The 24,894-nt window shown below is 46.1% G+C and overlaps 1 protein-coding gene across 4 annotated transcripts; it reads left to right on the top strand.

The window, feature by feature from the left end:
* The first annotated feature begins 2,868 nt into the window (after positions 1-2,868).
* CHST12 (carbohydrate sulfotransferase 12) lies at positions 2,869-19,379 on the top strand. 4 transcript variants are annotated; one of them, XR_009759417.1, is made up of 3 exons: positions 2,869-3,177; positions 12,391-12,538; positions 15,290-15,515. XR_009759417.1 is itself a non-coding variant. In XM_061599874.1 (3 exons), exon 3 carries the CDS (start codon positions 17,263-17,265, stop codon positions 18,532-18,534), a length of 1,272 nt encoding a protein of 423 aa, XP_061455858.1. In that variant the 5' UTR covers positions 2,885-3,177; positions 12,391-12,538; positions 17,182-17,262; the 3' UTR covers positions 18,535-19,379. The 4 variants fall into 4 exon arrangements, 3 of the variants coding, with proteins under 3 accessions (XP_061455858.1, XP_061455859.1, XP_061455860.1); XM_061599874.1 differs by lacking the exon at positions 15,290-15,515 and adding an exon at positions 17,182-19,379 and having other exon boundaries at positions 2,885-3,177; XM_061599875.1 differs by lacking the exon at positions 15,290-15,515 and adding an exon at positions 17,182-19,379 and having other exon boundaries at positions 2,885-3,177; positions 12,394-12,538.
* Positions 19,380-24,894: the final 5,515 nt, after the last annotated feature.

The following is a 24,894-nucleotide window of genomic DNA, read 5'->3' on the forward strand; positions in this document are numbered from 1 at the left end:
AAATAAAAACGGAACAAAATCACATATTCGTTATTAAAACATAAACTCCAACCACCTGTATCAACCATTGTCAGGTTCCAAAGTCCTGGAACTCATGTGGAGAACTGTCCATCTCATTCGGGAGTTTCATCAATAGGGTGCCACCCCTGAGAATGCCCCGTCTCATGCCACTGCCTTGCCTGCCGCACTGGCCAGCCAGACCACAAGCAGGGACTCTTGGGCAGAACTTAAGGCTCAGGGTGGCAAGTTTTGCTGAACAGCTTCAGCTTCAGGTTCATGAGCTTTATCCAAGCACGTCGTCTGCTTTCATACCCAGGGCCTGCAGAGAGCACCGGTGGACATCAGAAGAAGCAGCAGGAGCAATCTGCCAACTTGAAGAAACTGGCAAAGTCAAAATAAAGGCTACTGGAAGATGGGAGACAGATGTTCTCCTGCCAGCCAGGTGCAAAAGGGGTCTGCTTTGCCCAAGATGCATTTTAGATAGTGGGATATGGGGAAGGGAAGGGCATCTAACAAACTGTATTAACGACAACCCAGGGAAGACCGGGTTTCTGGCTTGTGCTGTCCATGAATGTGCCATGCCACTCACTGCAAAGCAAATTGTACTTTTCCCCCAGTGTAAATGTTCTTTGATGCAGAAAGTGGTGTACAATGTCAGAGGGTAGGTCCAGACAGCTCTAAATGGGAGTGTAGTGACAGCATTGTATAGTGGTTGGAGTGTCAGACTGGGACTGGGGAAAACCGGGTTCAAATCCCTAAAGCTCACGAGGCCATTTGGGGCCAGTCAGCCTACTCTACCTCACAGATAAAAGGGGAGAGAGCAGAATCATGGGATGCAGCCCTGAGCTCCTGGAAGGAAGGGGTGGGATGTAAACATAAGGATTAAAAAGAGTATGAACCCATCATGAACCTGCCTTATACTGTGTCAGGGCATTTTGTCTGCCTAGTATACTCTGATTGGCAGTGCTCATCTGGGTTCCAGGCAGAAACGAGCCTTTCCCAGCGCCTGCTGCTTTGAACTAGAGATGCCAGGGATTGCATCTGCGATCTCTTGCAGACAAAGCGTGTGTTCTTCCGCTGGACTTTGGCACTCTCCTTCCATTTGCAGCAGTTTCTGTCTCCTGAACTCCAAACATGTGGGGTGCCCCCTTCTGCAGTGAAGGCTTTTGCTGTGGACATGTTGAGCATCTTCTGGCTCCATTCCTGCCTGCCGCTAGAGAAGCCCAGAAGGTAACTGCACAGCTTACAGGAGTTGTGTAGTGGCAAATTCAGAAGTGTGGGGTCCCTTAATGATAGTCATGCCACACTCCCTCATAACCATGCTCCCTTATCCACTTTCCCTGATCTCTCTTGCTCTCCATGTTTTCTCCAGGTCCGCACTCCATTACATCCCTAGGAGCCAATCAGTATGAGAGGCTGTGTTAGCTACTGAGAAGAGTCTTCTAAGTGGCTGACTTGGCTCCTTTCATTCTAATTAACTCCAATCCACATGAAAGGACAAGGACTCTCCTCATTGGCTAACATGCTCCCCTTTCATGATGATTGGCCCATACGTAGGAACCTCATCTGTGTACTTGCTTGTTACATGCTTAAGAGTGACTTTTTTTGAGAAAGATTTTTTAAGTTATTGTTCGCTGATCATCTTGTAGTGTTGAACTGTAATTTTAACTGTGCTAGTTTTTGATGTATATTTTATACTGTTTTTGGTTTTTCTGTAAACTGCTCTGATATTTTATAATGTGAGCGGTCTATACATAACTTGAAGCAAAAATGATAAATAAATACTGTCAGAACATGAAGCACATTTGCACAAAGTGAAGCTGCTGAATCCTGAATCGGACAATCTATCCATCTGGCCCAGTATGATTGGGTGCTATATTCTGAAAATGTTCCCCAAACCAGCAGACTTTTAATATGTCGGTCAGGTTTGCTGGCTGTAGCGGTCAGACCTTAAATGCAGACACGCTGTTTGGCCTCCCTGGCAGCTGACCGCCTCCTGCAATGTTTGCACTTAAGTCAGTGACCGGGAGAGGGGAAGCCAGCTGTGATTCAGTTAGGAAGTGTCTGAAGCATGGAAGAGATGTGGGGAGATCACAGAAGAGGATTTGCACTCTCCCAGTAGGCGGCAGGGGAGAGGGACTTTTTGGAGGGTGAAGAGGGGACTCAGCCAATGAGGCTTAACAGAAGGGCCCTTCATCCCGCATGGCTGGAGTCCAAGCGCTGGCCTCTTCTGGCTTGGGCAGATGAAGGGTTTGCATCATGCAGCTTGCCCCAGTATCAAAACATTTTCACAAAGGCTGAGATCATTTGGACTTCACAGTGTGGCAAAGGAAGAAGAGAAATATATATTTTTATAATTAAATATGTATATTAACAATTTCTATACCGCATATATTTAAACAAAACTCTAAGCAGTTTACAACACGAGTTAAAACATCTTAAACATCAAATCCAAAATTACATACCAAATAATTTTTGCAGGCCATAAAACACAACAACAAATGAACAGAACATCCTCTCTAGTGTCAACAGGAAAATTGCACATAAAAATCAGCTACGCAAACACAAGAAAAAATCATAATAAACACAGCAGACAACTGAACAAAACTTGACATCAAGAAATAAAATTATTACGCTCGGGCGCAAGTCCCACGGAACGCATCAGGGCTTACCTCTGAGTAAACTTGCATAGAACTGCCGGGCTGCATATCTAGTAAAATATGTGTCTCAAGAGTCCAGCGCAAGTTCTACTACCTGCTAGGCCGAAACCGTAGAAGGAAAGGCAAAACTCCTGGGCACCTACTTCTCCCCTCTCCCTGGAGATTACAAACCAAAGAGAACCAAATGGTTGGCTGCATGTTTCCGCCTGTGGAAACCTGCCTTTGTGAAAGACAACCCACCGGCGGAGCGCACGGACGGCGCTTCCCGCCCTCGATTCCCCGGCAGGCCACCCACATCCGTCGGTCCCGGGCAGGAAGCCGCCCCCTGGCTGGGCAGCCGGCGCCGGCTCAGAGAGGCGCCTGCGCTCGCTCGGAGCCCCCCAGGTCGGCCTTCTCGCGAGACAGGGCGGTGCAGGCCAAGCCGGAGGTGGAGCCGCTCGTGGCCGGGTGGGCTGGGGTGGCAGGGAGGCGCCTTCTCCGCGGGAGGCTCCGCTAGCCGAGCGGGCCCTGGCAGAAGGTGAGATGGTAGCCGGTGCGCGGGGGATGGAGGGTGGCGGCCGGCCCTTGTCCGGGGGCGCAGCCGAGCCGAGCTGGCTCTGTGCGTCAGGCTGGCCGGAGGAGCCCCCCGGGGATTTTATTTATTTAAATGGTGCTGGGGCTGATCGGAGAGATGCTGCCGAGCCCCCCCCCGTCCTCCCCGCTCCTTCCCCGGCCCCTCGACCCGAGCTCCCACGTGGAGGCGTGCGGATGCCGGCCGCGGCTGGCAGGAGGCTGGCGGCGTCCGCCTGCACCCACCTCGCCGTCTCCGGCCCGCGTGCGGCGAAGCTCGGGGAGGACGGGGCAGGCAGGCGGGCACCGCGGGAGATGCTGCCCACCTCCCGTCGCCTAAAGGGCCGCTGAAGGTCAAGCCGCGCGGCGGGGGAGAGGGTGCCCGGGAGCCGCGGGGTGTGGGTGCCGCGGGGCGGGACCGATGCATAGGGGATGTTCCCGCCCGCAAGGAAAGCAGCCCCGTTTTGGAAAGACCTGTCCGACGCCGAAGTGACTTCGGAATGAGGAGGGGAACAACGGGCTGGAAGGGGGGATCGGTTGTTTTGAATCAGGACTTGATGAGAGTGACCTCTTTTTTCCATGGCTGTTATCTGCACTCTTGGAACATCTTAGGGATGTCTTTCTGTTTCTGGTCCCTTTGGACGCTTCCCGGCAGCAGCCGCTGATGGGTTGCAGAGCCTGACTGCCGTGGCCTTTATCTTCTCTTGCCTGTGCTGGTTCTAGTCTTCCATCTGCTTTTTGATGTGAAATGTGACTGAATGGTTGTATTTTACCATATGAAAGCAGGAGTTTTGTGTTTTTTAAATTACTGTAAATCACAAAAGGAGGGGTGGGCAGATGTTAGATTGAGACCTTAGATCTTGGGATGATTCGAAGTAGATTGGCAAGGATTTCTGAGTCCCAATTGTTTAACAGTGGTAACAACAAAATGACTCTCACCTAAAAAAAAAATCTACCGCTGAAATGAAAAAAGCTGGGGAGGGGAGGTAAACAGAAGTGTTTTATCATTATTATTTGCAAAGACTGTGAGCTGAAAACAAATCCCTGGGCTCAAAATCCTCTAATTCTCAGGGCTTGCCTTTTTGCACCTGGCTCTGCTTAGTAGATCTCAGGGTTCTTGTAAAAAGCAAAATAGATCCCATAAGCCTGAAGCACCCCCCCCTCCACATTTCGTGTAGGCCAGTGGTTCCCAAACTTGTATTCCCATGGCCCACTTGAAAACCGTTCTTGACAGGCCACCTTGTGATTTTTCGGCAGTTATAATGCGTCGTGCTAGCCACTGTATGATTTTTAAAAATTGTATTTTATTTCATTGTGGTACAATTTTGCATTCCATGTAAGAAATAAAACGGGCACTACAAATACAATAAAAAATCAATACTGTATGGCTATTTCATGTGGACATTCCGCGGACCACCTCAATGGAGTTCACGGACCGCTGGTGATCAACGGACCACGGTTTGGGAACCCCTTCCTGGTGCAGACAGCTGTTAATAAATTTGTAAAGGATAACTCAGGTTGACTGGTAGACCAGCATCTCTGAAAGAGAAGACCAGTGCGCAGCTGGGGTAGGGGACCTTTTGCAGCCAAAGGGCCACATTCCCTCATGAGCAACCTTCCGGGGGCCACATGCCAGTGGTGGGGCCAGAGGGGAAAAACAACGGGTGAGGCAACAGATGTGACTCTTAGCTTTGTACAGTCCCACAGAAGTCAGACGTTTCTATACACGCATCTCTCCATCCTGCATCAAGGCAAGGGGAGGATTCAAGGGCAGACATGTTCCAGCCAGGTGTGGAGCAGGGCTTGTGAGGGGGGCAGAGTCCAAAGGGCCAGATATAGAGGGCTGGGGGGGGACATTTTGGCCCCCAGGCCTGAAGTTCCCCACATAGCCACACATCATAGTACTCACTGTGAATGTTTGGTGGGATCCAGACTAAGACAGTGGAACTTAGTACCCACTGAAGGCCCTGAGTCAAGTTAGTCATGACTGAAGTCCCATTGGTTCTGCTACATTAGTCTAGACTCGCAGCCTTTCCCAACCGGTGTGCCTCCAGATGTTGTTGGACCACAATTCCCATCATCCCTGACCATTGGCCATGCTGGCTGAGACTGATGGGAGTTGGGATCCAGTAGCATTAGGAAAAGTCCATTTTGGCTACCCCTCAACTCCAGTTTCTTTGCAGAAATAAATGCCCTTGTCTTCCACACTTGTCTCTTCACTGTAGCATGAGGGAGCGGCTGTTAGGACCTGGGAGAAAGGAATCCTTTTGCTGTGACAGAAACATTTATTATAGCTGGATGGAATTCCATGGGTTCATGCACACACATTTGCAAAATGAATCATTGTGCATTTAAATGGATATTGCTCTGTCTCTTTCTACTAGAAACCCTCCTCTCAGTCTTGGCACCTTTAGTTTTTTATGACGGGTTTAAATCAGCATTTTTATAGCTCTCTTCTAATCCAGAGGTGCGATTTTTTGGAGCTGTGCAGAGACATCTGGAGGGTCACCGGTTCTCCATTTCTGGTGTAGCTCTTTGATTTTTTTTTTAAATGTACACCTAAATACATTATGTGAATGTGACAGGTTACAAGAGCCAAGTTTGGGCATAGTTCCCTGTTCAAAATAAACCTCCAGAGATCGATACATTGATTAGCACATATAATAACAACACTGCACATGTTGACAGTTTTAGATTAGATATATTTTATGAATGCCTCCAAGTGTGTGTGTGTACATATATTTCCTTGTTTTTCAGACATATGGCAATGAATGCTGATAATCGCATTTTAGACTCTAAAATGTAAGAATATAGATAAGATGAATAATGGCAAAGCCTTCCCTGCAGAGCCAGTGTGGCGTAGTGGTCAGAGTGTTGGGCTATGACCTGGGAGAGCAGGGTTCGAATCTCCACACAACCATGAAGCTCACTGGGTGACCTTGGGCCAGTCACTGCCTCTCAGCCTCAGAGGAAGGCCATGGTAAACCCCCTCTGAATACAGTTTACCATGAAAACACTATTCGTAGGATCCCATAAGTCAGAATTGACTTGAAGGCAGTCTATTTCCATTTTCCCTTCCCTGCAGGCTTATAATCTCAACAGGCACAAGTTGTATTCAGTGATGGGTTTTTGTTAGAGGAAAGCACTTCTGGTCACACAAGGTGGGGGCACATGATTTCTGTTGATCCCATTGTAGGGGACGGACTCTGGAGCGGTAGGAGAGCCACTCCCCAATTCATGCAAAGTCACTATTGCGTTCAACCCACAGATGCGTGAAGAAAAAGGTGGGATGTGGGTGTAAGGAAGGAACATAGAGGAAAGGAGGTGCTAAGCTAAAATCACTCATTTTGCTTGAGTTTTTGGGCCATTCACCAAATTTTGTTAGGGATTGTGAACATCCTTGTGTACATGTTCACACAGCACATAGTTGATCTATGGAAATTGCTCCCACAGGACATTGTTACAACCACTGACTTAGGTGGCTTTAAAAGAGGGTTAGACAAATTTATGGGGGATAAGATTGTTGATGGCAGCTGGTGTAGCACAGTGGGGAGGAGAGCCTGGCTGGCAGTCCAGAGTCTGTGAGTTCAAATCCCCACTTGTGTCTCCTGGGCGTCAAGGGCCAGCTAAAGATCACCCCCCCCCAGTGAGTGGCTCAGGGGTTATGTGCCCTGCCACCTGTGCAGCCGTGGGTAAGCTGCAGAGTCCCATGGAGTCCAGTTGCCCCCCAGCTGGCAGTTGCGGACAAGGAAGGGGCTGGCTTGTGCAGCTGTGGCAAGCTAAGCAGGCCCTAGCCAGCTGCCTATTATGAAATCTTTAAAATTAGACACATTTACATGCTACACATTTACTGTAACTTGCAGTCAGACTCTTGGTATGAGGTTGTGAAACTTAGCATGGGGTTGAGGTTGCAGCAGCTATCCTTGGGAAGTGAAAAGAGGGAACTTACAGAAATGGTTCGGCACTTGCATTAAACCCTTGTAAAATAGGGTGCAGTAATTGGCCCGTTAACACTGCTCTTGCTGGCCGTGAGTGGCAGAACAGTCATTCTTGTGCCTGCGGTTGCACCGGTGGCTTGTGATTGCCCCTATTTGCTAAGAGGCAAAGGGAAAGCCTTGCTCATATTAGGACAAGAGCTGAGATAAGTCTGCTTGCTGAAGCTTATTCTTCAGCTTCCCTTAAGTTATGAGTGCTACATTTCAGAGTTGCTGGACTGCGTCACAAATTACATTAAGTGTATACCTAAAATGTTCCACTCTTTCAAACAGCAGACAATTGAGTCTCATGCCCTAATAATGAACAAGCAGTCGTCCCCCCACCATCTCCACCTATAGTGCTGAAGGTGTCGACAACACTTTACAGCAGTGGACTTTGTTTGGTTCTCCACAGTTTTATTTTGACCTTTAAGATTTTAAATATTGTTGTTTTTACAGTATTGGATTTCAGCTGCTGCCCTGGGAATCAGTTCTGGAGTGAAAATACAAGAAATGAATAGATCTATACCTATAACTATAAAGCAAGGATAGCCAATTTGGTGCCCTCAAGGCGTTGTTGGACTGCTGCTTTCATCATCCTTGGAATCCAACAGTATTTGGAGGGCACCATGTTGGCTGCCTCTGCGTGTAAATCAACCAGTGATTACAATGTGTAAAAACATGGTTTCTGTGGAAACTTTTTCATGCGTTGTTGCCTTAAATTCATTAATAATGTAATCAATAGCAAAAACAATAAGGGGTTTGGTGTCACCTTATACCTTATTGTTGTTGTTATTTATTTTTTATTTATTATTAGCTTTCCTTGCAAAGCAACCCAAATCGACTTACAACGAGATTAAAACCGATTATAACAAATAAACCCATTAAAACAACAAGCACAACACAACCTAAAAACAGACCAGCACCAATAAAGACACGTCTTGCAAGACTTGCCACGTTAAAAGAGGCCGTTGATTCTTAAAGCCCTTCAAATTAAGGGCCAAAAGCCTGGGTAAAAAGGAAGGCTTTTGCCTGGGGCCTAAAAATAGATAATGATGGCACCAGGCGTGCCTCCCTGGGGAGAGTATTCCACAAGTGGGGAGCCACTGTTCTTGTGTTGCCACCCTCCGCACTTCCCTTGAAGGGGGCACACGGAGAAGGGCCTCAGGTGAAGAACGCAGGGTCTGTGTCTGTTCATGTGGGGAGAGGCGGTCCTTGAGGTATCGGGGTCCTGAGCTATGTAAGACTATAGTTCAAAACCAGCACTTTCAACTGAGCGTGAAAACTAATTGGTAGATAGTGCAGTCATGCCAGAAGAGGTGTTATATGTTCTGACCATCCTATGAAGACCGACAAATGTATTTATTTATTTTATTACTACAGTTAAATCCCCCCTTTCCCACCCACCCCCATGGAGCTCAGGGTGACTTGTTGTGACATAAGCTTCCATGGACTAGAGTCCATTTAATCTGATCCATGAAGTGTTATCCTGAGTTATACTTGCTTTGGGGAGAGGCTGCAAACAGTGAGATCAGAAGGAACACCCTTGCATTGGTAAGCCAATCAAACCAAACAGAATGATAAAAATCCATTGTGTGGATAGTGATGGCATTGAACCTCTTGATGAGTGATAGTCCAGCTTTTCTGGTTGCAATCTCCCTTTGAAGTTCCCTTGTTCCAGAATGGACACATTTAGATCAGCTGCAGAGCATCTTGGAAAGCTGAAGCAGTCTCTAACTGGGTTTTTGGATACTGCCGTTTCTGATGTCAGATATGTGTCCATATCCTCTTTTGTGTGGAGTCTGGTCTGTTAGCCGTGTGTAGTGTGTAGGAGCAAATTGTTGGCACGTGGTGGCATATCTCACATTGGCAGATGGCCAGGTGAAGGAAACCCTGATCCAGAAGATGGCATTATTCGGTCCTGTAATAAGCGTTGCCCAGGTAGACACAAGAAGTGGGTTGGGCTCTGGGTCTGCCGCAAGGTCAAGTTGGACTTGAACTTCTTTCAGCTGACTTGGAAGCACACTTATGTGTATATTAATGCACAGATCTTTAGGCAAGTTAAGATGCCTTCATGTAACGGAAGTGTATGTCTTTGTGGTTTCCATATCAGAAAACATTTTCAGATATTCCAACAACAATCACGTCCAAGTAAATATTTGAATTTGTTTCAGTGTAACATTTTGTGGCATGCATAAGTGCAATTTATTGATTCCCTCCCTCTGATCAAACACTTCAGTTCAATTTCTTTTGGCTATTGAGAGAGTTTTTTCAGATATTTATATTAGGGCTCTGCACACACCCCCAATCTGACATCTTTTCTTTTTACTTAACCAATGTGGTGTAATGGTTGATGTAGGGCCTGGGAGACCCGGGTTCAAATCCCCAATCAGGCATGAAGCAAATATGGTGACCTTGGGCAAGTTAACATTTTTCAACCTAGCCTACCTCACAGGGTTGTTATAAAGGATAAAATAGGGAGTGGGAAAAACATATACACCATCTTGAGTTCCTTGGAGGAAAGCTGGAATAATAATAAATAAAATATATAATAAATAAAAATAGAAAAGGCAGGGGGAGAGAAACAGCTGAGCATGATGTAAAAGTTCCAAAGAGTGCAGTCTGCAATAATCTTAAAATGGAGTGCAGAAAGAGTTATGTAGGCTTAGATTAGATCAAAACAGATTCCGGTTCCAATGTTCTGGTTCAAAATTTTCCAAAAAACCCACATCACCAAATGCAACAAGACTCATTTGTTGACCTGTTTGCATAGAGTGTGACATGGTACGTGGTTGGTTTGTCTGTTGACAATGGTCTGTAAACTTTCTTCTCTTTCAGTCCCATCTCAAGGTCTGAAACCATGACCTCTCTTGAGTCACTACGCATACTCCTTGGTTTGGCAAGTAAACCAAAGTTCTTAGCCAAGAAAAGCCAGTTTAACTGTGCACATTGAGCAATTCAGGGGACGGTCTGGAGCTCAGTGGCAAAGCATCTGCCTTGCACGCAGAAGGTCCCAGGTTCAATCCCTGGCATCTCTAGGTAGGACTGAGAGAGACTCCCTGTCTGGAACCTGGGCAGGTGCTGCCAGTCAGTGTAGACAATACTGAGCTAGATGGACCAATGGCCCGACTCGGTGTGCAGTCGCTTTCTAAATTTGCACGTATGTATTTACTGTGCACAGTTAATTGCCTGCATTGTGAGCTTGAGCAAATCCTACTTGGCCACTCCACACCGCTCCAAGCCATGAGATCTTGTCATGATGCGCGCGTGTCCTGTCACCCGTCCCTTACAGAGGATTAGAGGCTGAGGGGCAGCCCAGCACATTGCATACTCCTGAGTATTAATGGGAACATAGGAAGTTGCCTTCGGCCAAGTCAGACCATTGGTCCATGTAGCTTAGTATTGTCTACAATGACTGGCAGCAGCTCTCCAGGATGTGTTTCCTAGCCCTACTGGAGATTCCCAGGGAAAATGTGGTCAGTTTAGACTTCTGATAAAGCCAGCTGTGGGTAAGGCTGAAGCTGGCGTTATGCAAAGAAATGGAACTAGCTCCAGAGCTCCAGATAAAGTATATTTATTGGAGAAATAAGACAGAAAGAGAGAAACTTGCAATTAAAGAAAAAATTACTGAACAGGAAACATAACATCCTTACAAGTGCTCATGTAGCAAAAGATCTTACAGGAAGATTTGGGTTCTGGTTGTGAGAGAGGGGAAAGAAGATGCTCTCCTGATTCAGAAAAACGGAGAGCAAAGAAGACTGGAAAGCTGGCTGTATTTTTAAATCTTTGGAGATTCCAGGAGGGGGTGGGACACTGGAGGAGGAGGAGGCGGCTCAGCTATTCCAGCAAAGGACAAACTGTTTTTGCAACAATTTCCAAAGGAGTAGCCTTGTTAGTCTCTTGCAGAAAAACAACAACAGAGAGGCTTGTGGCACCTTAAAGACTAACGAATTTATTCTGGCATGAAAAGCTTTCATGGACTGTGCTTCGTGTACAGTGCTGGTGGGGAACAGGGCAGTGCCAAAGGGGGCTGGGCGGTCCCCTTCTCTGTCTGTCTGTCTGTCTGTCTCTCTCTCCCCCCCCCTTCCCACCCACTGGTCTGTTGAGGGAGGAAGAGGTTGCCCTCCCGAGAGGTCTGAACTGATCCATTGCAGAGGGCTTTTGAAATTCAGTGGAGGGCCATATGAAATGAGGCTGAGGGCCACATGGGGGTGTAAGGCTGCAGATGGCCCACTCCCGTGTTAAGCCTCGGATCTTGGCGCCAGCTAAGCCCCCTAAAACCAAGCCAAGGACCAGGGAAGTTCCATCTTGAGCTGCTCCTTGAAATTCCAGAGTGGCCAGGCTCCTTTCGAATGACGTTTTGGTTTTTTTGGCATTGCTCTTGGGAGTCAGCCGGTCGTGCTCCTCCCTTCCCAGCGGCTGACCGAGGCACGTGTGCAGACTGGCTTGTAGAGAAGGTCTCTCAAGGGGACGGAGGGATTGGTGCGAAAAGTTCCGTAACTCCAGACTCTTTACGAGTGGCTTGGTTTTCATAACAGCCTCATAAGTGCCAGGTTTTTATTTTTTAAGTAGTGAAGGACAACATTTAGCGTCTGCAGAGAGAGCTGGTCTTGTCACCCCCACAATATCCACATTTTTTCCCAGACCAAAAAAGATTAATCAGCCGTGTCCCATTTGCCTCTTTGGCAGAATACGATGTGGAACCAACACCTTAAAAAGAGCATCTTTCTTGCATGGGCCTCATGTCTCCAAAATGTTACATGCTTAAAGACAAGCAACACTGGCAAGGCATGCAGACTTATTTACTTAAACTGGATGTCTATTCCAGTTTTTGTACTGGAGTATTGCATAAAGAGACAGTGTGGTGTAGTGGTTAATATGCTGGATTTAGGCTGGGGAGATGTGGGTTCAAATCCCCAGCCACAAAATCATCTGGTTGACCTTGGGCCAATCTCTCTCTCTCAGGCCATCCTATCCCGTGGGGTTGTTCTGTGGAGAAAACAGGAATGAATTCTGAGCTCATCCCGAGTTCCTTGAAAGAAAGGATTTATATATATATATATAAAAACCTGTTAGGAAAATTGATGGTTTCAACCTGTTTCAGGGAAACTTTCCCACATCAACCCTTGTATGTTAGGAACATGGGACTTTGCCTTACGCTCCTTGTGACCCTTGATCCATCTAGCCTAATATTGCCTGTTTTGCAGCAGCTGTCCTGAGTCGGGCAGAGAAGGGATCTCTCCATCACCAGATGCCAGATCCTTCTGGAGAGGTTGAACTTGGGACAGTCTGCTTGTAAAGCACATCTCTAACCACTGATGCTCCTGATGAACATAGGAAACTGCTATATACCAGGTCAGACTATTTGTCAATCTACCCCAGTATTGTCTATTCTGACTGGCAGTGGCTGTCCAACTTATCAAGGATCAGGGTCCTTGTATTAATTTACAAAGCCCTGAGCAACTTGGGTCCAGGGTATCTTCCGGACCGCCTGAACCCTTATACTCCAGCTTGATCACTGAGATCATCTGCAGGAGCGACTCTGGTCATCCCACACATTGGCGAGGCTCATTTAACATCGACATCAGTGTCTTCGGCCCAGTTCTCTGGAATGCCCTGCCAAGAGAGATTCAGCAGGCGCCTTCTTTTTTAACTTTTGAGCACCTGCTGAAAACCTTTCTGTTCCACCTGCCTTATGCAGGCAGTTAAGAAGATATCCTTTTGCAATAGCTGGCCTTTGTTTTTACTTTGTTTTTAAATGGTTTTTACTCTGTGGTTTTTATTTGTTGCAAACTGCTTTTATGTTTTTTGAAATGAAATAGAAGTATACAAATATGTTTATAAATAAATTAAATAAAATATCTGGCTGAGGAGGCTTTACCATCACCTGCTACTTGAGGTCTTTTTCACTGAAGACAGAACTTGTCACATTTCGCATGCATCAGATGTGCTCTGTGGTCCCCCCCATTGCAAAGGAATTTGGGGCATGTTCTAGGCTGGACATTCAGTTCACACATGTGACCTCTGAGTTCATTTCATGAGGCTCCTGACACTCCCTGAAGCTGCCCTCTTCTTCCATCACAATTTCACCTCTCCTGTTCACGTCCTCCTCATATTTCCTGGATTTTTAAAGTGCATTCCCTCTCTTTGTAATTATTACTGTTACTATTGTTTTTTTGAATTATTGTTGTTTTAATTTATTACCCACCCTTCATTCTAAGGTCCCAGGGCTGGTTACAACAATTTAAAATACAACTTTAAAACAACTTGCAGTCACGAAGGTGTGTCCTAAAAATATACATCTCAGGTGTCAAAGGTCAAGATAAAGAGGTGTGTCTTTAGCATTCGCTGAAAACTGTATAGCAAAGGTGCGAGATGCACCCCTGTGGGGAGGGAGTTGTACAGCTGAGGGGCCCACACAGAGAATGACCTCTCCTGCCCTCCCCAAACTTCTGATCTTTACACCCAAGAGGATCTGTAGGAAAGGAGGTGGTCTTTCAGATATTTGGGGTCTGAGTCATTCAGGGCTTTAAACATTAATGTGCTTGTTGTTATTGTTGCGTGCCTTCAAGTCGATTATGACTTACGGCGAATCAGCGACCTCCAATAGCATCTGTCGTGAATCACCCTGTTCAGATCTTGTAAGTTCAGGTCTGTGGCTTCCTTTATGGAATCAATCCATCTCTTGTTTGGCCTTCCTCTTTTTCTACTCCCTTCTGCTTTTCCCAGCATTATTGTCTTTTCTAGTGAATCATGTCTTCTCATCATGTGTTCAAAGTATGATAACCTCAGTTTCATCATTTTAGCTTCTAGTGACAGTTCTGGTTTAATTTGTTCTAGCACCCAATTTGTCTTTTTCACAGTCCATGGCATCCGCAAAGCTCTCCTCCAACACCATATTTTTCTCTTCTCTGCTTTTTTCACTGTCCAACTTTCACATCCATACATAGAGATCAGGAATACCATGGACTGAATGATCCTGACTTTAGCGTTCAGTTGATACATCTTTGCATTTGAGGACCTTATCTGGTTGTCTCAGAGCCAGTGTGGCATAGTGGTTAAGGTGTTGGACTACAACCTGGGAAACCAGGGTTCGAATCTCCGCTTGGCCATGAAACTCACTGGGTGACCTTGGGCCAGTCACTGCCTCTCAGCCTCATGAAAACCCTGTTCATAGGGTCACTATAAGTCAGAATTGACTTGAAGGCAGGACGTTTACATTTTTCTAGTTCTCTCATAGCTGCCCTCCCCAGTCCTAGCCTTCTTCTGATTTCTTGACTATTGTCTCCATTTTGGTTAATGACTGTGATGAGGTATTGTTTATTGTACATTAATGTGCTTATTATACATTAAATTTGCATATTACATATATAATATGCAAATTTAATGTTAATTATTGATTGAAACTCATGATTGTTCAGCTAAGGTTGTTTTAAAAATTGAATGGCAGCCCTATGAATGAATGATAATAAAATGTATGTGGAAAAGTTTGAAAAAAAATCAGCTCTAAACAGCAGCAGCATTCATTCATCAAAGAGAAAAGCTTCCAGATTATTTCAGTGGAGGAAACCCACCTTGTGTGAAGTGGCTTGAAAAGGTGCTCTGAATGAGAGGACTTTGGAACGGAGATTAGATAAAACAGCAACCGGCTGCCAAAATGGTCAACTGGGAAGGGAAACGACTTTGGCCTCAGACATCCCAGGCCGGGACATCCTTCACTTACCTTTTAGATACAGTGCCGTTCTGTGAAAATCAATGAGACCATATTTGCATGAAATACATTTGCTCTTGCGTAGCCTTACCTGTGCTTCTGCAGTGCTGCTGAGCAGAACAGCATCAACCCTGCAAGATAACGTTGCAAACTTTGACTCCAGTCTCCTTTTCAGACTGTCCAATTCAAAGGAACCTTTTCAGTGTTTTGTGCAAAATGGCCTAGCTGCTGTGTTTCCAAACGCATCTGGGACACCAGCCCACCCACTGGTCTATCCCCTTTGGCCTACTCTGAAGAGCTATCTTGCAAAGAAACCAAACTGCTAGCACACTGGTCATTTATAGCAGGCCAGAAAAAATTGATGTCTCTCTATCTCTCGTTTAAATCTTCACCAGAGTTGGCTGTGGAGACCTTGTCCAACTGCCTGGAATCCGTGAGTGGATGGATGGGAAGGAACAAGCTGAAGTTGAACCCTGATAAGACCGAGGTACTACTTGTGGGAGACAAGAGAAGGTTGGGTGACATTGACCTGAAGTTCAATGGGGTGAGCTTACCCCTAAAGGACCAGGTCCGCAGCCTCGGGGTTGTGCTTGATTCCAGGCTGTCCATGGAGGCTCAGATTTCGGCAGTGAGCCGGGCAGCCTGGTACCAACTACACCTCATACGAAGGCTGCAACCCTACCTTCCTGTTCATCAGCTCCCACTGGTGGTACACGCCCTGATCACCTCTCGTTTGGACTACTGTAATGCGCTCTACGTGGGGTTACCCTTGAAAACGGTCTGGAAATTACAACTGATACAAAATGCGGCGGCTCGACTACTTACGAATAGTCGCCGCCGAGATCACATCACACCAGTGTTGTTCGATCTACACTGGCTTCCAGTTGTTTTCCGAGCCCAATTCAAGGTGTTGGTATTGACCTTTAAATCCCTATACGGTTTCGGCCCAGTTTATCTCACGGAGCTCCTTCAACGCCACCAATTATGCCGCCCGGCAAGATCGGCCACACAGGGCCTTCTCTCAATCCCGCCAACAAAAACAGCCAGATTGGCGGGTACAAGAGAGAGGGCATTCTCAGTGGCGGCCCCCACTCTTTGGAACTCCCTCCCACAAGATCTCCGGCATGCCTCTTCCCTAAATGTATTTCGGAAAGCCTTAAAGACCTGGCTTTTTCAGCAGGCCTTCGGGGTATCCGGGGAGGGTTAATCGATATAATTGTAATGCCTCCTGCCCAGTTTTAATATTGTTGTTGCAGATCTATTGTTTTATATTGTATTACTGTATTTTATTAATTGTATTTTAATAATTTTGTAAGTCGCCTAGAGTGGCCATTGGCCAGATAGGCGACGAAGAAATTAAATTTTATTATTATTATTATTATTATTATTATTATTATTATGTCCCACCACAACTCTTGGGAACGTAGGAGATGCTTTATACATGCCAGCTCAGGCCATTTGTCTGTGTAGTTTGGCACTGTGTACTCTAGATGTTGTTGGACTACAGCTCTCATCAGCCACAGCCAGCACGATGGGAGTTGCAGTCTAGCAACAGTTGGAGGGCACCACGTTGGCTACCCCCTGGTCTACCCTGACTAGTAGTGGCTGTTCAGGGCGTCTGGCAGAGGTCTTCGGAATGCAAAGCAGGGGCTCTGCTGCGGACCTCTAGTTCCTCTTGGCTAATGCACATGCCAACACACCCACACAGGCCTACATCAACCTCTTGCGGTGCCTGGGTGGCTTACATAGGAACCTGACTTACACGGAGCCAGACTGTTGGTCCATCTAGTTCAGTTTTGTCTCTCCAGGATGTCAGTGAGGCGTCTCTCCCTGCTCTACGTGGACCTGCCATGAATTGAACCCGGATGTTCTGTCGCTGAGCTATGCCCCATCCCAGAAAGGGGTTTAAAAAGGATTTGTGGCAGAAAGCGGTTGGAAGAATAACCTCTCTTCCAAATCCCAAAAGTATTCTTCACTACAGGTGACAGACAAGTGGCTAGATGCAATCCTCATTTATAAAGTAGGGTATATATCTTATCAATCGATCACCTTTATTCACAAACCTTTCAACTGACCAGTAAACCAGTCCAACATTCCAAGTTTTGGAATACATAAAATGGCAATGCAACCATACGAAGGATGGATTTTCGCTTCCTTGAATCACTCTGCCATACTTCCATTCAGAGTGCTTCAGTTTTAAATGCCCCCCCCGGTATATTCTCTCTCTTTGTCTCTGATAATTTTGTGTGGCAAAGTTGGCTAATGTTGTGTTTGATCCCCTTCACAGGTTTCCAACCATCCCCAAATGCCATGCTGGGTTTCAAATGTTTCCAGCAGAGCTGGAGGTGAACATGGCATGAATTAGCCAATGATGTCTCAGACCAGGATGACCAAAGCACGGCTGTTTCACCTCTCGGTGGTGGTGGGTTCCATCTTCATGATCCTGCTGATCATTGTGTATTGGGACAATGTAGGGACACCACACTTCTACTTGCACACAACGTTCTCCAGGCCTCACGGAGCGTCCCCCACTGCCGTTAAGGAGGAAGGCCGAGGTCCTTTGTCGGATGTTGATGAGTTCTTGGAGAAGCTCCTAAGTTTTGACCCGAAACAGAATGCAGAACTCGGTCAGAAAACGGAGCAGCCTCCCTTGCATGCCTCAGTTAGGCCTATTGTGGGTAACTTGGAGGAGAATATAAGAGGCTATGACTGGTCCACCCGGGATGCCAGCTTGATCCTGGATCAAGAGAAGCTGCAAGCAGAGAGGCGGAGGATGCTGAGGGAATTGTGTGCCAATTCCAGCTTCACTTTCCCAACCAAGGAGCGGTCCTTTGATGACATCCCCAACTATGAGCTGAACCACCTCATTGTAGATGACCGCCATGGCATCATCTACTGCTACGTCCCCAAAGTGGCATGTACCAACTGGAAACGGGTGATGATCGTGCTCAGTGAGAGCTTGATGGACCAGGGCGTCCCTTACGCTGACCCCTTGGACATACCCCGCGAGCATGTCCACAATACTAGCACCCACTTCACTTTCAATAAATTCTGGCGCCGGTACGGCAAGTTTTCCCGCCACCTTATGAAGATCAAGCTGAAAAAATACACCAAGTTTCTCTTTGTCCGCGACCCCTTTGTCCGACTCATCTCCGCCTTCCGCAGCAAATTTGAGCTCGAGAACGAGGAGTTCTACCGCCGGTTTGCCATCCCGATGCTGAAGCTTTACTCTAATTACACCAGTCTCCCGACATCGGTGAGCGAGGCCTTTGAGGCAGGGCTCAAAGTCTCCTTCTCGGATTTCATCCAGTACTTGCTGGACCCTCGGACAGAAAAGTTGGCGCCTTTCAACGAGCACTGGAGGCAGGTGTACCGGCTTTGCCACCCGTGCCAGATAGAGTATGACTTTGTGGGCAAGCTAGAAACTCTGGACGAAGACGCGTCTCACCTGCTGCAGCTTCTCAAGGTAGACCATCTTCTCCGCTTCCCTCCCAGCTACCGGAACAGGACTGCTAGCAGCTGGGAGGAAGACTGGTTTGCCAAAATCCCCGTTGCATGGAGGCGGCAGCTGTACAAGCTGTATGAAGCAGACTTTGTCCTCTTTGGCTATCCCAAACCAGAAAGCTTGCTTCAAAACTGAGCCAGGCAGGAAAGAGAGGGTTCAAAATACCAAAAGATCTCTTTTTTCCCCCAGACCCCCCTCTGCCTATGTTGACATACACAAGCATACCCTTTTCTATACCGTTTTACACATCATTGCTCCTTCTGCTTAGTCTGATTCATTTTGTTCAATGTCCCTTCCTTTGTTTTGCTGTTAGGATGTACGTTTGTTCATTCCACCTACTGTCTTCTTTTTGGATACTGTTTATTAGTGCATTTTTTTTAAAAAAAAAAGGAAAGAGAAAAAGAAAGAATTAATATATTAAAAATATTTAATACAAATCTGTTGTGGAATAGGGGAGTAAAAGGGTGCACCATTTTGTGGTGGTGGTGGTTGGAACTATCCAGCATGAGCGTCCTCAGGAGTTTTTCCAGTTGGGGAGTAGCGCAAAGTCAAACATGAAGGGGGGGGGGCAGCAGGCTAGTTTCTCACCAAAAATTAAAAGAATAGTGCCTGCATATTTTGCCCTATAATTCATAATTTACAAATGGTAGAAATTTCCTCTTAAAAAAAAAGAAAGCTGGGAATTGGGGATTATGGTTTTTTTTGGGGGGGGGATGAACTGCTCCTCCCCCTTCCTGCAGACACCCATGATGTCCAGTTGTTTGTCACTGGTGGGATGATGTGGGACCATTCCCATGTGAATGGTCCTATCTCACATGCTGAGTGCTCTTAAACAAAACATGGGCTGTTTAAATGGATTTATTTCAATCCGTCCTTCGATGCAGACAAATGCTGCTTGGCATTGGGGAAGGGGGTGGTATTCAGTGCTCGCCCTACGCAGAGCAGTCCCATTGAGGCTAAAAGATGTGACTAACATAGTTTCATTGATTTCAGTGGGTCTGCTCTGAGTTGGACTTGGTTGACTACAACTCATGGGAAGCTGCGTTATGCTGAGTCAGATCCATTGGTCTAGCTCAGTATTGTCTACACTGACTGGCAGCGGCTCTTCAGAATTTCGGACAGGGATGTTCTCATTCCTACCTGGAGATGACCGGAATCAAACCTGGGACTTTTCTCCACGTAAGGCAGATGTTCGGCCACTGAGCTGTGGACCTTCCCTTTTATTTTTTGAATCCCACCCAGCTTAGCATGGTGCTCGGGCAAACCAGAGGAGTTCCTGGTTTCCTCTGTTTTTTTTTACCAGCCTTGCCTTATAGGCCAGAGGGACTGAACATTTTGTTCTGAAGTACCAACAGCGGATGTTTTTCCATTTACGCTCCATCACCTGCTGATTAAAGAACAACAAAAAAAGTGCAGCCTTGTGGAAAGAGATTCATTTGAGAATTCCAAGACGTGTTCAAAATTGAATCCAGATCATCCATGTGGTGTACGCCTCGTTTTTTTTGACTCAAGTGCATTTTGTTTCTCTTTTCCAAAAGTTTTTTTTTTGTACTTGCAACACTTCACAACGCACTAAAGCAGCCTTTGCCAATCAAGCACTCTCCAGATATTTTGGACTACAACTCCCATCAGCCCCAGCCAGCGTGTGCTGGCTGGGGCTGATGGGAGTTGTAGTCCAAAATATCTGGAGGGTGTCTGGCTGGCAACAGACTGCATTGCATGATTTTGCGGCAGCCCTTGCCTGCCCGAACCTCAGTGTAAAATCCGTGAGAGTTTTTGGCAAGCTAGATGGTAGACTGGATTGTTGTGCATTCAGGAGCCAACCTTGGCTTTTTCTCAACATGGCTTGAGCTGATGTAGGGCTGCAGCAGCTGTTAATTCCTGCGTGTGGTATAATGGAAAAATGAGGACAGCTGCATAGGGTCCGACTGTGGTCCATCCAACCTGGTATCCTGTCTCTGGTCAAACTGACATGCTTCAGGAAGGAACAACCTGGACAACCGGCAGAGGAGAGTTGGAAGTGTGAACCAGCCTTGAGTTTGGTCCAAAGGCCACAGACCACAATATTTATATCCAAGGCTTAATGCAAAGTGCTGATGCTCCCCTTTAACAGGATCCTTCTGTATAAGACAAGGGTGGCTAACCTGTGGCCCACCATATGTTCTTGGGCTCCCAACTCCCATCAGCTCTGTCAGTAATGAGAGATGATGGGAGTTGTAGTCCAAAAGCATCTGGAAGGCCACTTGTTTCCTATCTCTGGTATAACCAATATGATTTGGAGATAAGAAAATGTTGGCAGCCAGGGGTGGCTAACCTGTGGCCTTCCACATGTTGTTGGACTCCACCTTCCATCAGAAAAACCAGCCCTGCGTTAGGCTACTGGCCACTATCAAATGTTGGCATTGAATCTCCAAAATCAATTTCCTAGCCAGGTGTTACCAATCCAAGAGCTTGTGGCTTTTGAGCGAGCTGTGAAGACCTTCGTTTTTAAGACAGGCTTTTTATGACTAGTGTTTCATGGGTGGTTTAGATGCTGTCTCATTTCTTTCATTTATTATTTAAAAATATTTCTGTACTGCTTTTTATGTCGAAATTTCACAGTGGTTTACAAATGCAGAGCAACCACCCCTGAAACCGCCAATAAAATAATACAATCCAAAACCAAATAATAATTACTTTTATTAACAATGTTTGTATGTTGCCCCAGTTCCTTGAATGGCTTATAATAAGTATAAAAACAATTTAAATACAAAATAACACATTAACCATAAATTCAATAGTAACATAAATACATACAAGAAAACAAAACTCACCACAACTCCAGAATTAAAACTCAGATTTAAAAACTGAAAAGACCCGACTAATTTATTTTTATTTTATATTTTATAAATAAAATAGCAATATATTCTTCTTTTATTAAAAAAGCAACATGTAAATCAACACAGAGCAAGTTAAGTTTTGAATTCTCATAGGGTATCTAAAACAGTTTTTAAAGTCTTTGGGAAGATCTTAGGGAGGAGGCTGTACAAACTTCTCACAGAACAGAGTTCTGGAGCTTTGGGGCTGCTACAGAAAATTCCCATTTCTGGGCTTGGAAATGAATTGGCAGTCAACATAGACCTAGGAGAGTATTGGTCCATACCTGTTAACAGATGTTAACTGGCTACACTAGCTGAAGTTTCTGAGCTGTCTTCAAAGGCAGCCCTATGTGGAAAGCAGTCTAATCTTGTAGTCACCAATGTACTGGGAGAAACATTCTATATGTAGTGTTGCAGCTGTGATGGGCTCAGCACAAAGGCAAGTCCTGCTCTGAAGTGGACATCAAGGGCAGCTTCACACAAGCGCACAACTGCTTGCTTATCTGTACTCAGTTACAGTGGAATTCATGAGCCAAGTCCCTTGAAAAACACAGCAGAGGTGAGAGAGAGACCAAAGTTCTGCTTGTGGTGTTAGATCTCTTGATGGCTGGCATTTCACACATGTGCAATCTTGTTTCTGGTTGTAGCGATCCAGTGATGAACATGAATTTATATATTTATAAAAATATTTGTTTACTGCTATTTCGTTAAAAACATCACACGGGGTTACGACACGTTAAAACCACCCACCACCATAAAATAAAAACATTAAAAATGCAATAAAAACAAAGGTCAATTGTTACAGAAAAAAAGCATCTTCTTAGTTGCCTGCATAAGCCTGGCAGAACAGAAAGGTTTTCAGCAGGCGCTTAAAAGTTAAAACAGAAGGCGCCTGCTGAATCTCTCTTGGCAGAGCATTCCACAGGACTGGGCCGATGACATTGATTTTGTGTCGTCGTTAAATGAGCTGCTCCTGCAGATGACCTGTGCAGATAATGTGTGAACCAGCTCTTCAAGTTTACATTAATCGAGGGATGTTGTTGAGTGGGAGGCTGTTCCTCTGTTGGCCCCTGCTTAACATGTACAAGGGAGCTTCTGAGTCAGTGAAATGTTGAGGGTGGGGGATGTAGCATTCCAAGGGTGGTTGCCTTGCAGCAAGAACATTTGGAAAGAAATACTTCATGGGTTGCTATGCCTACCAGCTGTTGGTGTCTGGATACAAATGTCCACATTGCTACAGCAATTTTTCATTTTTTTTAATCCTAGTGAAAATTCTCCAGCATTTTAGCGCAGATTCCTCCTAATAAACACATTTTTGTAGGCGGTTTTGACTAATGTACACATTTTTGCAAGCAATTTCTCATAAAATGCATTTTTGTATGTCATTAGGCACACTTTCCCCTAATATATGCCTGTTCAGTAAACATTGGTTGGTTGGTGAACTGCATTGCAAAATTCAAATAAGGGCACATTTTGAAGGATGGCTGTGTTTGAGGTGTCATATTGTTTCGGAAAGTGTGAATTTGATAAATTGGGCTTGAGAGGCGAACTGGGTTGAAATTCCCTGCCATCCCTACTTGGGCTCTCCAGCTGGGCCCGTCTGTCTCTCTCCTCCTCCACTGCCATCCTCTCTCAGCAAGGAGGCCCGGAAAGGGCTTTTGAAAGAGGATGGGAGATCCTTGGAGAAACACCCACCTGTGGCAGCTGCTTTACCAGATGTAGAGTGGCTGGTCTAATTCAGACACTCTGCACATGTTAAAAGGAACTCTCCTTGTTTCACATTTTCCAAAGATGAGCCCTGCGTCGATGCCTCTGTGCTCTCCAATTAATGGGGGGCTGCCACCCCTTCCCCTTTGGGAAAAGCAACAGATGTTTGAGGGGCAGCTGTGGGGAGAGACTGAAATGTGCTGCTGCTTCCAGGTGCTGCAGAAGCACCCTGCCGTACAAAGTGCCATCCTAGGCAGCTGCCTAGCCGCTTAAATGCGAAGGGCTTCTAAACACAACACTTTCGTCTGTGCCAAAAAGCCCTCCTAGGGCACTAGTTACTCATGATGCAATGCTGCTTGCTCTCTTTGCTGCCAAAATCTGGCAATGTGTGAATCACAACCAGGAAAAAAATGTGGAATTTTTTCAGTACGGAAAGAAAATAAACAAGGCTCATTTGTCAGAACAGGAACCTGAATGTGTACATTTTTTTCCTGACAGGAACACCATTTTTTAAAACTAGCAGCAAAACTGGCATTGAAAACATGTTTTTAAAAAACCTTTCCTTTAAAAACTAAATCAGGAGCATGACTTAAGAGGGCTGAGGTGGCCTCTGGCTATTGGGCAGAACTGGAGACCTGGGCTCCATGTGACTCATGCAATGTGAAGTGGGTGGGCCTGTTTCCTTGAACTATGAATTCTTTTGAGATTTCTTGTGTGGAAAAAAAACTATTGGAGGTGGCAGAGGCAAGGGAGAATGTACATGCTTCACTGTCTGATTTGGAATTTCACATTGTGGTAATCACTTAACGCAACATAATTTGAACATCACCATCAATGGATGTGGCGTTTCACAGAAGTGCTTCAGCAAAAAGACAAAAGGGCAGGTCTGTGCCCCAAGGAGCTTGCAGTCAGCATTTAATTAGGTGTGAGAAGAAATGTGTCACATCCACGCCACACATTTAGTTTGTTAAGGGTGCTGGAAACAGTAGCTCTGTGAGGAGTCAACGACAGTCCCCAGGATTATTTCAGGAACGCCGTGGACTTTAAATGTATGTTGAATGCAAACAGACGGGGTTGCATGTTCTTGAGCAGAGATTACTTTTGGTTAAAGAGTTTTAGAGATTTTGAGTGAAGGGTCAGGGTTCCCACTGAGCCATCTTGCAGGGCTGTGTGCCGCCTCCCACAGGTACAGGTTCAAAATGGCAGGAGGGGAAGCCACGAGCTATCTTTTATATCCTGCTCTGCCTCCGGACCAGAGTGACTCACACAGGATCCCCAGGTGTCAGGGCTGGGTCCAGGTTTGAGGGGGCCCTCCTGGAAGTTGTTGGATTCCCAACCCTCATCAGCCCCAGCCAGCATGGACAATGGTCAGAGAAGTTGTACTCCAGCAACATCTGGAGGGCACCACATTGGCTACTGCTGATTTAGACCACTGGGAGTCAGTAACGTTGCCAATCTACTGGAAACCACCCAGAGACCTACCACTGAATCTGTCTATCTTTTTCCCACCCATGGTCTAATGGCTGCTTTTCACATATATGTTCACCACTGGATGCCTTGCAGGTGTGAATGAGTGAGTTTTCATAGGTAAAAAGGTAAAGGTGTCCCCGCACTCATAGTGCGAGTCGTTTCCAACTCTTAGGGTGACGTCTTGCAATGTTTACTAGGCAGACCGTATATATGGGGTGGGATTGCCAGTTCCTTCCCCGGCCTTTCTTTACCCCCCAGCATATGCCGGGTACTCATTTTACCGACCACGGATGGATGGAGGGCTGAGTGGACCTCGACCCCTTTTACCGGAGATTCGACTTCCTCCTTCCATTGGAATCGAACTCTGGCCATGAACAGAGCTTCGGCTGTGTTACCGCCGCTTACCACTCTGCGCCGTGGAGGGTCAGTTTTCATAGGTACACCATCACAAATCGAACCC

Source organism: Rhineura floridana, chromosome 17 (genome assembly GCF_030035675.1).
Source record: "Rhineura floridana isolate rRhiFlo1 chromosome 17, rRhiFlo1.hap2, whole genome shotgun sequence".
Taxonomy (NCBI): domain Eukaryota; kingdom Metazoa; phylum Chordata; class Lepidosauria; order Squamata; family Rhineuridae; genus Rhineura; species Rhineura floridana.